The following is a 14,702-nucleotide window of genomic DNA, read 5'->3' on the forward strand; positions in this document are numbered from 1 at the left end:
AGCTGACTGCGCTGTTTCTGCATGTAGCCCCCTCCATCTATAAAAACTCTTGCCCACTGATTGTGAATGGGGCACGGGCAGTCAGCCTTTGGACAGACATCTGTCCCACACTCTCCGGTTGCCAGAATCCAAAATAAAGCAAACTTTCCTTTCCACCAATCTGGCCTCTTTTTCGGCTTTTGAGGGGTGAGCAGCTAGTCCTGGGTTCAAAAGCCCTTTGACTATCCACGGGGCCACTCCCTACCCAGCAAAGACACCCAAGCCAAACTTGCAGAGCTTGAAGGGAGCAGACCCGGTCTGGAACCTCAGCCTGAGCAGCGGACAAGGACTCCGCTGCCAAGTGACACAGAATCTGGCACAACCTCCAAAGGGGCCTCAGCCAACTGGAACTTGTGCAGCCACCGTGTTCCCCGGAGCTCATCTTCAAGATGTTTTCCATCACTGCACTTGTTTCTCTTCCTCCTAACCACACCTTTTCCTCGACAAGCAGGAAAATCTCAGTTCTCTGGGGTTCCCATGGGGGCCAAGAGGAGCAAGGAATACATGTCTTGGGAAGCCAGACAGTATCAGGTAGCTTTTCCTGAAGCTGATCTCAAAGAATCCAAGCCACTGTGTTCTTCTGGACAGTCTTCAACTGAGTGTATTCCACAGCGCCAAGCCTCAGGATGTCCAAGACCCAACGTCCCAGCTCAAAGATCATTATGTAGAGGGAACAAATTCTCCCTTCCTTTGCCCTTTTTTTAAAAATATTTTTTTGACAGGGATCATTTTTAAAGCACTTATTGAATTTGTTACAATATTGCTTCTGTTTTATGTTTTGGTTTTTTGGCCTTGAATCATATGGGATCTTAGCTCCCCTAACCAGGGATGGAACCCACATTCCCTGCACTGGAAGGTGAAGTCTTAACCACTGGACTACCAGGGAAGTCCTTGCCCTTTTGTTTTATTCAGGCCCTCACTAGATTGAGATTTACTCTGTTAAATTCTACAGTCTAAAGACGTTCACATGGGAAATGCTACATGGCCCCAAAGAGAAGCTGAGTTTCTATAAGTTCTAATGTAATAGAAAGCTGGGTTTCTTTTTTTTTGTTTTGTTTTTTAATTAAAAAAAATTTTGGACCATGCCACGCAGCAAGTATGATCTTAGTTCCTCAACCAGGGATTGAAACTGAGCCCCTGCTTTGGAAGGACAGAGTCTTAACCACTGGACCACCAGGGAAGTCCTGGAAGCTGAGTTTCAATCATAAACTGATCTGATAGTTACGTTTAGGCCTCAACAGGGCCACAGGGTGCCCAGATAATTGGTTCAACACAACCCATATTCTGGGTGTGTCTGTGAACCAGTTTCTGGATGAGATCAGCATTTGAATCAGTAAACTGAGTAAACCGGGTTGTCCTCCTTAATGTGGGAAGGGATCATTATTCAAACTGTTGAGGGCCTGAATTTGCTCTCTTGGGGGTGACAAGACATCAGAGTGCCTTAAACTGAGAGAAGAGAGCTTCAGTCTCAGCAAGGATTCTGAGCCCCACACACAGAATGGAAACAGGAGAAGCACTGAACAAAAGCAGACCACAGGAATTAGGATGAGAAGATTCTTAGCCAGTATCAGAGGGTATCACTGATTAGGTTTCCCTGGTGTTTGACCTGGGACTTTTGATCCAGTTCAGGATGGAATTTCTCTCTGGCCAGTTGACAAGGAGGCTCAGAGTTAGATTTAAGTTAGCATAAGAATATAAAAAGCCATATTTCTCATGCACAGGGGTGCTACTCTGACTTTCAACAGTTTTGTGAATCAGTATCAACCAATCTATTTAAACCATTTGGAAAAGTAATAGTTTTGTTCAGTATTGGACATATAAGTTTAACAAATTAACTGAAAAATAGATTCTCATTCCCCAGTGATTTACATTTTGACATCTTGTGGGAAAAATCACTTGCTGGATTGGCTTGAGATGTGTTTCCAAAGGATGGGACTTCTGTCCGTCTTCAGGACTCAAGAGTGCTCTCGCACTTCCGCATCTTACCTGTGCTGGCATCTTCCACTGCCAGGTCCTTCCCTGTTCCTAACAGTAGGAATTCCATCCGTTCAAAGACGTACTCTGGTTCCACATTTATCAGTAGACTCAAAAACTGTGGATTCCTCTCTTTGTTTGCAAGCACTAATAATCTTAAGTCAGCGCAGTGAAGTGTCTATATTATTGTTTACTGCTTGTGGTCACTATTTTCTGTGATGGGTCCCCTCTATTTATCAAATACAGTGTGTAATGCTAGGAACACAAAAATGATTACGACCCGTGCCCCATTGATGAGTGCAGCTAAGACGTAACAAGATGTAAACACATGAGTTAGCATACCATGGGGCAAGTGGGATAAAAAAATATCGCAAGGCACACATTATGGAGATTCTACCACACATGAGAATCGTGAACGGCTTTCCAAAGCAAGCGGTATTTGAACTGGGTCTTAGGAAAACAAACTAGATTCAGCAGCCGAGAGGAGAAAGGGGCTTTTCAGTTTGAGAGAATATCATGAATACTAGAACCTGGGGAAATTCAATGTAACGGAAGCAAAGTGGCCTGGAGAAGAAGCCAAGGAAGACTTTTCTGGTGATCCAATGGTTAAGAATCTGCCTGACATGCAGGAGACACAGGTTCGATCCCTGGTCTGGGAAGATTCCACATGCTGTGGGGCAACAAAGCCCACATACCGCAACTAGAGAAAGCCTGTGCACAGCAATGAAGACCCAGCACAGCCAAAAGTAAATATTTTCTTTTTAAGGGGAAAAAGAAAAAGAAGGAACTGAAGTGGAAAGGACTGTAGAGTGAATTACATGGAATTACATCACAGAGCTTATAGATGCCTGCAGTGTGATGACTGAGCTCCTATACGTGCCAGGTACTAAAATGTCCTGAGGGCAGATGATATATGCATCTTAAAAGGGAGAGAAGGAGACTCAGAGGTCCCATAAGAAGTCCTATTCAGGGCCAGTATTCTTTCCACAGGTCTGCTGGCTCCTATTACCAGCACAGCCTGCTTTAAGGAATTCTAGAAACTAGTCTAGTGGTTTTCAAATGTGTTCTCAAGAACCCTCGGATATTATGGAATCCAGAAACAATAAAGAATACCTCCAAAACACAATCATCACTCTTCTCAGATTTACTTATTTGGGTGACCTCTAAGAATTTATTTAAAAAAAAAAAGAGTTTTGCTGCTAAAACAAATAATTTAAAAAGGAAAGTCATTGATTTAGTCGAATCCTTTCTTTTAAAAATGAGTTTTCCTCTATTGTGCAAGATTATACATTTATTATAGAAACTTTGGAAAATATTGAAAATGGAAAGAAAAATCACCTATGTTCCTACCACCAGTGGGGAACTACAATTAATACTTTATTTATAGTCAATACTTTTGCCACAAATATATTTGACATAGTTATGATCTAAATAGCATTATACATAAGTGTTTAACAACTTTTTAATTATATAATGTGCCTAATAATTACACAAATATTGTCAATCTTTTCATGCCAAAATGAAAATCCATTGAATAAGCAGTGAACAATTTATTTTGTAAAATGCTCTTGAATGTCATTAGTTTATTCAACATAAATGTTGAATCATTTTTTTCTTGGCAAGATTTGAGTTCACATTATTTTTAAAGTCATCAGGTTAAACGATATTCAAAAGACAAATTTCAGCCCAAGTCACATACTTTTGACATATTTAACTATGAATACCAAAGTTTCGATCTTAAAAGGAGAATAAAATGTTCAGTAAGGATTCTACTGTTTTCCTAAAAATTCTAGAAACTGCAATATTTTAAGTGTGTGGATAAAAAAATACATTTGATGGTTATATACTTTAATGGAATATTCCTTTAATCTCAAACTACAAAGGATAACTTCTCAATTCTAGAATCAAACAAATGAGAAGTTGAATTTTTGAAAAGACACAATTCCCAGTGGTTTGGACCAGTACTCAAGATTCTGAAGAAGTATCAAATGTTAAATACATCCTTTGACTGGTAACGTCTTTGGTGGCACTAGCGGTAAAGAACTCATCTGACAATGCAGAAGACGTGAGACTGGGGTTCGATCCGTGGGTCAGGAAGGTCCCCTGGAGGAGGACATATCAACCCACTCCAGTATTCTTGCCTTCAGACACGACTGAAGCGACTTAGCACACATAGCTAACTCCAGGAGGACTTTGAAACCAGTTGGAGAGTGATTAGGAGATGAAGAAAGATGTCAGAAATTCCATTTTCCTTACCTCCTCAGGAAAGAGTGAGTGAAGTGAGTGAAGTCACTCAGTCATGTCTGACTCTTTGCGACTCCATGGACTGTAGCCTATCAGGCTCCTCTATCCATGGGATTTTCCAGGCAAGAGTACTGGAGTGGATTGCCATTTCCTTCTCCAGGGGATCTTCCCGACCGAGGAATCGAACCCGGGTCTCCCACATTGCAGGCAGACGCTTTACCATCTGAGCCACCAGGGAAGCCTCACCTCCTCAGAAAAGAACATGGCTGCAAACCATAGCCTTTGGAATGTTAATCATCATATTCACCCACATCATTTCACACCCTTCTCCCTTTTTAAATGGAAATGTAGGGAATAAATAATAACTTTTAAAATAATAGAAACTAATAAATATTATTTATTCTCTGGTGGTCCAGTGGTTAGGGCACTGTGCTTTCACTGCAGGGGGCATGGGTTCTGTCTCTGGTTGGGGAACTAAGATCTTGCTTGTTGTGCAATTTGGCCAAAAAAAGTTTTAAAAAGAAATGACACTACAGTTGATTTACAATATTGTGTTAGTTTCAGGCATTCAGCAAAGTGATTCCACTCTTCTCCCTTTGATACCCCACCTCCTGGTATTCACACTGTTAGTATATCTCTCCTATTGAGTGTAGGTGATTCACTTCTGACCAGTTCAATATGCGGTGTCACCTGGGATTAGAATTCACTAGATTGCCAAGGACCACGCGGGCTTGAAAGGGGATTCTTCCACAGTCCAATCTTCAAAAGAAACCTCAGCCTTGGTCATCACCTGGATTGTAGCCTGATGAAACCCTAGAGTGGACGGCCCATGTGAGCCATGCCTGGACTCCCAACCCACAGAAACTGTGGGATAATCAACATGTCAACCATAGCCCAAGCTTGCGGTTCAGTGTGGTACAGAAATAGATGACTCATACACCTGTTTACACAGTGATTCACTCTGAGTGACTCAGGAAGTAACTGGGAAATTAAGCGGTCACCAGGCCTCCTCATTCCAACTCTCCGTTTCCATGAGCTTTCTCCATGTCTGAAAATACTGCTTTAAGAAGCAGAAAAATGGGGCTTTGTGATTACCTAGAGGGGGGAGATGGTGGGGGTAGTGGGGAAAGGCTTAAGAGGGATGGGAGATATGTATACATATAGCTGATTCAGGTTGTTGTACAGCAGAAACTAATACAGCATTGTCAAGCAGCTATATTCCAAACAAAATTTTTAAAGGAAGCAGAAAAAGATGGCAAGACATATCATTGTTGTCTCAAGGGGTAGCAGTGTTTACATTTGGTGCAAATCAACAGAGAACAGAAAGAAGTTCACAGATAGAGGTTAGGTTTCTGGATTTCACTCAACCAACAGTCCAAGAATGGGCAGCCAGGGCTGCTAGGGTGGTTTGGGTGATACTTCTGAGGCCTAGGCTCCACTTCTGTCTTCCTGTTTCAGTTGGAAGGGGGAGGCTCTTGTTCTTTTGCTTTTTACCTCCCCTGGGGCCACAGCTGTGTCACTTCTACATCCCAACCGGGATGCCCCCTTTGATGCCCCCAGCGGACTACCACTCACATCATCTCAGAGCTGTGTCACCTGTCTTTTAAAGAGTCCGGAGAAGCAAGGGTTTTTAGTTGAGCACTTTGCTGCCCTGAAGAAATGAAGGCAGGAAGAATGGTTAACAGATAGACATCTAGCAACATCTGCCACTCAAAGCTTCATTCCCAAAGACAGAACCATGGAAAGATGGGACAAAAGGAGGAAGGAAATAAAAACAGTGGAAATGAATGATGTGAAAAGCTGGCTATAATGAGGATCATCAAAGCTAAAGTGAAAGGTAAACTTTTGGGGATCATATTATTTATTTTATATTTTTATTGGAGCTTAATTGCTTTATAATGTGTTACTTTCTGCTGTACAACAACATGAATCAGCTATATGCATACATATATCCCCTCCTTCTTGACCCTCACCCCCCCTCCTCCCACCCCACGGCTCTAGGTCATCACAGAGCACCGAGCTGAGCTCTTCCTGCTAGCTGTCTTACACACGGGAGAGTAGGTACGTCAATGCTATTCTCTCAGTCCGTCCCACCCTCACCTTCTCACCTCTGCGTCCATATCCTCATTCTCTATGTCTGCATCTCTACTCCTGCCCTGAAAATAGATTCATCAGTACCATTTTTCTAGGTTCCATACATATGTGTGGTTGTTTAGTCTCTAAGTCATGCCTGATTCTTTATGATGTCATGGACCATAGCCTGCTAGGCTTCTCAGACCATCGGATTTCCCAGGCAAGAATACTGTAGAGGGTCACCATTCCTTCTCCAGGGGATCTTCCCAACAGAGAGATTAAACCTGTTACTCTTGAATTTACAGGTGGATTCTTTACTACTGAGCCACCAGGGAATCCTCATATATGTGTTAATATGTGATATTTGTTTTTCTCTTTTTAACTTCACTCTGTAAGACTTTAGTTTCAGTTACATTACTACAAATGACCCAATTTCTTTCCTTTTCATGGTGGAATAATATTCCAAAAGGTGAATTTTTGAAATGACTAATAAAGCCATTTTTAGCAGGTCTGATACAATATAACAGTAAAAACACTGTTTCAAAACTATAACATAATCCATTTGTTATCTTGGGTAGAGACACAACCTTCTTTTTTTTAATGCTCTTGGATATCTTTTTTTATTAGTAGTTATACATGGTTTTCATACGGAAAAGAAAATACTGTTTGAAAGTTGCACATAAAATATGTGTTTTTTTAAAAATCATGTTTACTATTAGTTTCCAAATCAAAGATCATCTAAATGTCAACATTTAAAACAGGTGACATTTCCTAACTGTTGGAGATACAGTGATGTCACAGAATCAGGAGATGGGTAAGACTCTAGTATCTACCCTGTAGATGCTGTCTCTCAATTGAACATTCAGATTTTCCTCTGAGAAAACAGTTGAAGAAGGAGTAGTGTTTGTTTCAAATGCCTAATGGGTAGAACCATTATGTATTACAGAAAAGGAGAGCTTGAAGTTCTATTTGTTTTAAAGTTTTACTTTTTTACTGAAGAAATTTTTTCCCTGAGAACTTTTGTGCTGAAGGAGTTTTGAGGAGAATTCAAAAATCAAAATGCAGCACATCATTGTTATTTTTTCTTTTTTAAAAAATACCTATCTGTATCACATGAATTTTTAATTTTTTTATTAAAAAAAAATTTTTTTTAAAACTCTACCCAATACTATATAATGACCTATACAGGAAAAGATTGTTTTATTTATGATGAACTTTTGCCTGATTCCTTTGTGTAGCCCATGATTCATTGTAAAAAGAAACCTAGACTTAACAAATAAAAATGGAATCACATTGCAACAGACAGTTGCTTGCTGGTATAAGCACCAAGTTTGATGTATACAGGCCTGGATTTCTGGTGTCATCTACTAGCTGTGTGACCTGGGGATTTTAGAAATGTACAGTGAGAAGAAGTTCATCAGGTTCAGGACTTCCTGGTGGTCCAGTGGTTAAGAACCTGTCTGCCAATACAGGGAACACAGTTTTGACCCCTGATCCAGTACAATCCCACATGCCACGGGGCAACTAACCCTATGCACCCTAGAGCCCACGCTCTGCAACAAGAGAAGGGTATCACAACAAGAAGCCCGAAAACCACAACTAGAGAAGGCCCTCACAAAGCAATGATGACCCAGTGCAGCCAAAAATAAATGTTAAAAAAATGAAGCTAATTACGTTCAGTTGAAATCACATGAGAAAATACACGTGAGGTTACTTAGCCCAGTGCCTAGGCATTAAAGACAATTCAAAAATGTTAATAAACTTTATTTAGTTATGACTTAGGGAGGTTAGAGTCTTGGAAAAGAGGGAAGAAGACAGCATAATAGGAGGACGGGGGAAAAGCAAGGCCCAGAAGTAGCTGAGTCTTAGGACCTCATCTCATTGCCAGAGATGGCCCCACACAGAGTGAAGTGGAAGCTGAGGAAGAGGGACACACGCAGTCCTACCACGAGCTCAGAGTCTCCTTTCTTCAGGACATTTGCTGGAATATTCATATAATGAATCTATAAATCTGTGATGATTATGGAAGTGAATGACGATCCCTAGGGTTGTACCGTACACAACCTGCAAAGCTGTGCATGGCCACCCTGAACGACACAAGATGGCTCTACACTTTATTCCGCCTCTTCTGAAGTGGCTGCCATCTTGCATTTCATGTTACCTGGTAGGCCCCTTTAAATTCTTTCCAGGTCAAGGCATTATATTGATATGCTGCTGCTGCTAAGTTGCTCCAGTCGTGTCCGACTCTGTGCGACCCCATAGACGGCAGCCCACCAGGCTCCTCCATCCCTGGGATTCTCCAGGCAAGAACACTGGAGTGGGTTGCCATTTCCTTCTCCAATGCATGAAAGTGAAAAGTGAAAGTGAAGTCGCTCAGTCGTGTCTGACTCTTAGCACCCCAAGGACTGTAGCCTACCAGGCTCCTCCGTCCATGGGATTCTCCAGGCAAGAGTACTGGAGTGGATTGCCATTGCCTTCTCCAACACTGATATGAGATAGAAGTTTGAAACTCAGATCACATAGGACGGCAAAGAATTGGAGCTAAAGGTAGGACAGATTAATGTCTTCTAGCTTCCCTTCCACCTCCTATTACATCTTCCTGCGTCAGCACAAAAAAAAAGTCCCTGTATATCAGGAGACTGACTTCCCTAGTGGCTCAGTGGTAAAGAATCTGCCTGCTAAGCAGGAGATGCAGGTTTGATCCTGGGTCAGGAAAATTTCCTGGAGAAGGAAATGGAAACATACTCTAGTATTCCTGACTGGGAAATCCCATGGACAGAGAAGCCTCAGTTCAGTTCAGTTCAGTCACTCAGTTGTGTCTGACTCTTTGCGACCCCATGGACTGCAGCACACCAGGCCTCCCTGTCCATCACCAACTCCCAGAGTTTACTCAAACTCATGCCCATTGAGTCAATGATGCCATCCAACCATCTGATCCTCTATCGCCCCCTTCTCTTCCCACCTTTAATCTTTCCCAGTATCAGGGTCTTTTCAAATAAGCCAGCTCTTCACATCAGATAGCCAAAGTATTGGAGTTTCAGCTTCAACATCAGTACTTCCAATAAACATTCAGGACTGATTTCCTTTAGGATGGACTGGTTGAATCTCCTTGAGTCCAAGGGACTCTCAAGAGTCTTCTTCAACACCACAATTCAAAAGCATCAATTCTTCAGTGCTCAGCTTTCTTTATAGTCCAACTTTCACATCCATAAATGACTACTGGAAAAACCATAGCCTTGACTAGACTGACCTTTGTTGGCAAAGTAATAGCTTTGCTTTGTAATATGCTGCCTAGGTTGGTCATAACTTTTCTTCCAAGGAGTAAGTATCTTTTAATTTCATGGCTGCAGTCACTATCTGCAGTGATTTTGGAGCCCCCAGAAATAAAGTCTGCCACTGTTTCCACTGTTTCTCCATCTATTTGCCATGAAGTGATGGGACCAGGTGCCATTATCTTAGTTTTTCTGGATGTTGAGTTTTAAGCCAACTTTTTCACTCTCCTCTTTCACTTTCATCAGAGGCTCTTTAGTTCTTCTTCACTTTCTGCCATAAGGGTGGTGTCATCTGCATATCTGAGGTTATTGATATTTCTCCAAACAATCTTGATTCCAGCTTGTGCTTTATCCAGCCCAGCATTTCCCATGATGTACTCTGCATATAAGTTAAATAAGCATGGTGACAATATACAGCTTTGACATACTCCTTTTCCTTTTCCTAGGAAAAGGAATACAGAGGAGCTCCGTAGGTAACAATCCATGGGACTGCAAAAGAGTTGGACAGGACTTAGTGACTAAACAACAACTTATCAGGAGATACTGCAGCAGATGAAACTATTTCCAAATTAGTAAACCCTTGTAAATCCTTGTAAATGTCAACCAGGAGTCTATGAACTCCTTCTTTGTATATAAAGGGGGTTAATTTACACCTGAAACTCATTATCCCCAGAGCCTGGTTTGGATTGCAAATATAACCATGCTTAAGCAAGGTTGATTTCAGGCTTGTTGGGGAAGCACGCAGGTTGGGGATGAAGAGTTAAGAGCTATAACCCAGATCAGATGAAGAAAGCAACACCTCACAGTGCTTCCTCCTTCTTCCGTGGGATCTGCCTGCCTTCCACCTTCCTCCAAGGCTTCTCCTTGCCCCTCCTAATGGCTGTCTCACTCTGAGGCAGGAAAAGAAATCTGGTTGGTGGCTGACTTATGTATGACTCTGAGGGGAGAGCAAGCCTCCAGGCAAATGAAACAGACTGTGACCTGAGGGAAAAGTTCACTTAGTTGACAGCCTCTTAGCTCCTGGGTGGCCTGGTTGAGGTGCTGGGATCAGCTGAGACTAGTAATGGGTGTTTGAGAATTCCTGCAGGAGGTAACCTGCTGGGGCTCTAAAAGGGGCGGATCCCTAGCCACAGGGCACCTGAGACTAGGAAACACAGGACTTCAGGCTGGATATCCATCTGGGAATCAAGAGAAAGATCTCAAAGTTCCAGCAGGGGGCGCTCCCCCAGGACCACTTCATAGCCAGTCAAGATGCAGCTCTGCTTAAACCTGGAAAATTATACGGAGGGACTTGGGCGGGGAGGGCCGATCTGGGGATCTGATGATTGGAAGCGGACCAGGAAGCAAGGGCTTAATTCCAGAAATAAGGCAAAGCTGAAGTTCTGAAAAGCAGCAGGAGACAAGAGGACTGGATAATTCGCTCAGTAGACTTTGGGCTACTTAGATACCGGCTCACCGAGTCCCTGAGACTGAGATGGGGCAGAGCCTACAAATGATGCTCAGGTGGTTCCAGTTGCTGGGTGGGCAGCAGGTCGGGAGCAGGAGCTTGCGGGGAGCTTTGCCCAAGGTGCCCTCTCTGGTCCGGAGTCCATTTCCTGTTCTGCATCCACCTCCACGGCTGGAAGGTCTTGACCACCTCCTCACTCCTCTGTTGGACGCATGGTTTTGGACTCTTACTTCAGGAATATCTTCCCACAGATGTCGAGAGATACAGGCCATGGCCCTTCCCCTGACAGTTTAGATAAATCTTGAGTGTTCCCTGATGTGTGGGTCAAGAGCAGCTGGGCGTTTTCTGGAAGCGCTGGCCTTCCCTATTTCTAACAGGCTTACCAGCATTGTCCTAGCATCATTTCCCTCTTGTTCCCAATCTTCATATCCAATGAACGTTTGAGAACAATTATCTCACCTTCTTTGTTTTTTGCCTTGGTTTCCCTCCCCAACCACCACCTCAGAACCCAACTCAGAAATCCCTCTCCTTTTCCTGCGTTTTTCAGATTCATTTTGTGTCTCTGGAGCCTCTGTGCTGTTTCCATGTCCACTTTGAAATCTTGGGTTTTTAACTTCTCTTACCGCCTATAAAATTAACCACATTTTTTCTTTCAGTCATTTATTCCCTAATAAGTTAGTGAGAGCTCCTTTCACAGCACCGGAGGGCATGATGTAATTACTTCTAACACAGACTCTGAGATCAGAATATACACAGCTAATTAAAGTTTCCCTCTTGAGTCCCAGGTAAGAATTTCCTCTAGCAAATGCTTTTTGTTTTTTTTTTTTTTTTGAAAAATGGACTTAAGAACACCTGAAATTGTTTAAAATCCTGTACCTTATAAAATAAAGTTCTAATGAGCCTTTTTTTTTTTTAACAGATCTTGGTTTGAGTGTGGATAAAGCAGTTATCACAAAATCATCTGAGAAATAAAAGAAATCTTGATTTAACATGAAAACCTTTCCATTCTGTAAGTGAACTCGTTTGACCTAGATCTATCCTTTAAAGGGCAAGTGGCTGTAAGAAATTCCAAGGTTGTTCTCAGAATTCTAAGACAATTGGTAAATATTGATATAAAAAGTTGGGTTCATTAGCGACACCGATTTGATTTTCCTGAAAATTGGCCAGACAGAAAGTTCTCACTTTTATGCACCTTCATTGTTACTCTCCATAGCAACTGAAAACTTTTCTGGGCTGAAATAATCCTCTCTAGCTCCCAGCGCACAGTCAAGGAATTTTAAAACCAGAGGACTTTGTAACCACGAAATACCCTCCAAGATTTAAAAGGCCACAGAGCTCCAGATAAATAATCATTTATCTTTCTTCTGAAGGTAAGCACTGGGTTTAGAAATGTTTGTATCATCCTCTGTCATTTTTAAAATGCTAACATAAGAATCTTAAACTTGCTCTCTCTTTTTAAACCATAAAAGTAATCCTAGTATTTTTGTTACTACCCCACAGCCATTTTAGCTCATCTCTGAGCCAAGATCTGCCATGAGATGCTGTTAACATTTTGCATTCCTTAAGCAATCGGTTGAAGAGATTAATATTTTTTTTCCAGAAAGCTGATTGGCTCTAAAGTTGTCCTTTTCACTTCTGTAGTAAGCCCCAAATATGTGGATTTATCATGCTTCACGTGGACTTGAAACTCTCTTGTTTTTCTAAGATAGTTCGTACTTTTAATCAGCTGAAAACTAACCAGTATGTTGTGGACATTACTGTTTTCATCCTTTCCATTTTGAAAATCTTCTAACTCAGTGTGATATCTGTAATGTATTCAATTTATTTTCTGTTTACTTTTATTGACTTACTTTACTAAAGAGGCCCATAAATCAATGGGTTAAAATGAGGATGTTTCCTGTTGGAGGTGTGGAGAGATAAATAAAGAGTTTGGGATTAACATATATACACTACTGTACATACAATAGGTAAACAACAAGAATTCCTATTATAAAGCATAGGAAACTATAGTCAATATCTTATAATCACCTAAAATAAGAATCTGAAAAAACATATATGTATAACTGACTCATTTTCCTGTACACTTGCAACTAATACAGCATTGTAAATCACCTATACCTCAATTTAAAAATGGAGAGTGTTTCCTGCTCTTTTTTAAAAATTGAAGTATAGTTGCTATACAATGTGTTAGTTTCTGCTTTACAACAACGTGAATCAGCTGTAAGTATAGATATATTCCCTTCCCTCTTGAGCCTCCTTCCCTCAGCCCGCTTCCCCATCCACCCATCTAGGTCATCACAGCACTGAGCTGAGCTCCGTGTGCTATATCGCAGCTTCCCACTAGTTATCTTTTCATACATCTGGGTTTTATGACTTGTCGCACCATTAGGACAGACAGTGAAGTGTATTCTTCCTATCTTTTGACTCTATGTCTAGTTCCCAGAGAAGCAATACAACTCACTTCTTGGCTGTTGAACAGGTTGAAAGTCTAAACCCACCATAGTTTCCTGCCAGTGGGGGTTAGGAACAACCTACAGATCCCCTGTTGTTTAGAAACAGCTTGTCATTGCCAATCTGCTTAGCCACCCAGTTAATGAATCTTTTCAAACCTCTTGCAAGCACAATAATTAAAGCCTTCATTTTCCCCCTTTCCACTGACATTCCTCCAGCTACCAGTTGACACCGTGAACACCAACCCATCCTGCTCCATCAAAGCAGACTCGGGGTAGAGGAAGAGTGGAAATGTGCTTCTGGACAAAGCCTTCTGTATCCTGGGTGCCCTTGTTCCTTCTACTCAGCCTTGATCCCTCTACTGAGACAGAAAAACCCTCTACTCCGGACAGCAGCAGTACTTGGAGTCCAGGGCAGCTGACAGAAATTCTACGGGTTCTCTCTGCTGATGACCCCCGTCCCCTGAACCACTCAAGAAGCCTCATCAGAACATTGCTGGAGAAAACTGGGTGCCCACGGAGGACCGACGGAAGGCAAGGAGACTGCAATCTGGTTAGTGTGATAGAATGGGATCAGGGACTGAGCGTGTTCACAAGAGCCATGCATTTCTCAGTCACGTATTTCAGGAAAGCAAAATCAGACGCAAACCTTCCAATATCTGAGTGACCAATGCATTACGGTATAATAACTCCCATATGCCAGATCATACAGTATTCTGCATATGGCATTTAAAGACATGGAGAACTTGTTTATATTAAAATGATAATAAGCCTTCTATAAGCCTTGCTACAACCCTTCTGCAGGCTTAGTATAGTTCCCTCTTCTTTCTGACTTACTAATCCTTTTTATTGCAGTGACCTTGAATGTGATTGGTTATATAGATGCTGCTTGTTTTCTGAGGTAAATCCATCCACTATTTGCCTAACATTGAATTTTTAAGTACTTTCTCCTCAATATCAGTAGGTGTGTTTTAAGATTTTGTATCATGGGGATTTAATGAATTGGATGATTGTCTTCTTAAAAATGGGAATCTGAGCTGGGGAAGGGAAGTGCTATCAGCGGGGCTGAAATGAGATCCAGGGTCACAGAGGCCCATTTTCCAGCCATTTCCTAGTCTATTAAGTGACTCTCAAACCCTGGCTATCCATCAGCATCACCTGGCCAGGCTTCACAAAATACCCAGGTTGCAATTTTCTTCTCCA

The 14,702-nt window shown here is 41.8% G+C and overlaps 1 protein-coding gene across 1 annotated transcript in view; it reads left to right on the forward strand.

Moving 5' to 3' along the window:
* Positions 1 to 13,791: 13,791 nt before the first annotated feature.
* Positions 13,792 to 14,702, forward strand: part of SLC39A12 (solute carrier family 39 member 12) — a 79,614-nt gene continuing 78,703 nt past the window's right edge. The window contains exon 1 of the mRNA XM_068987763.1: positions 13,792 to 14,052. Within this exon, the coding sequence (XP_068843864.1) occupies positions 13,792 to 14,052 (261 nt within the window). The remainder of the gene's footprint in view (positions 14,053 to 14,702) is intronic.

The sequence above is a fragment of the Capricornis sumatraensis genome, chromosome 15 (assembly GCF_032405125.1).
Source record: "Capricornis sumatraensis isolate serow.1 chromosome 15, serow.2, whole genome shotgun sequence".
Classification (NCBI taxonomy): domain Eukaryota; kingdom Metazoa; phylum Chordata; class Mammalia; order Artiodactyla; family Bovidae; genus Capricornis; species Capricornis sumatraensis.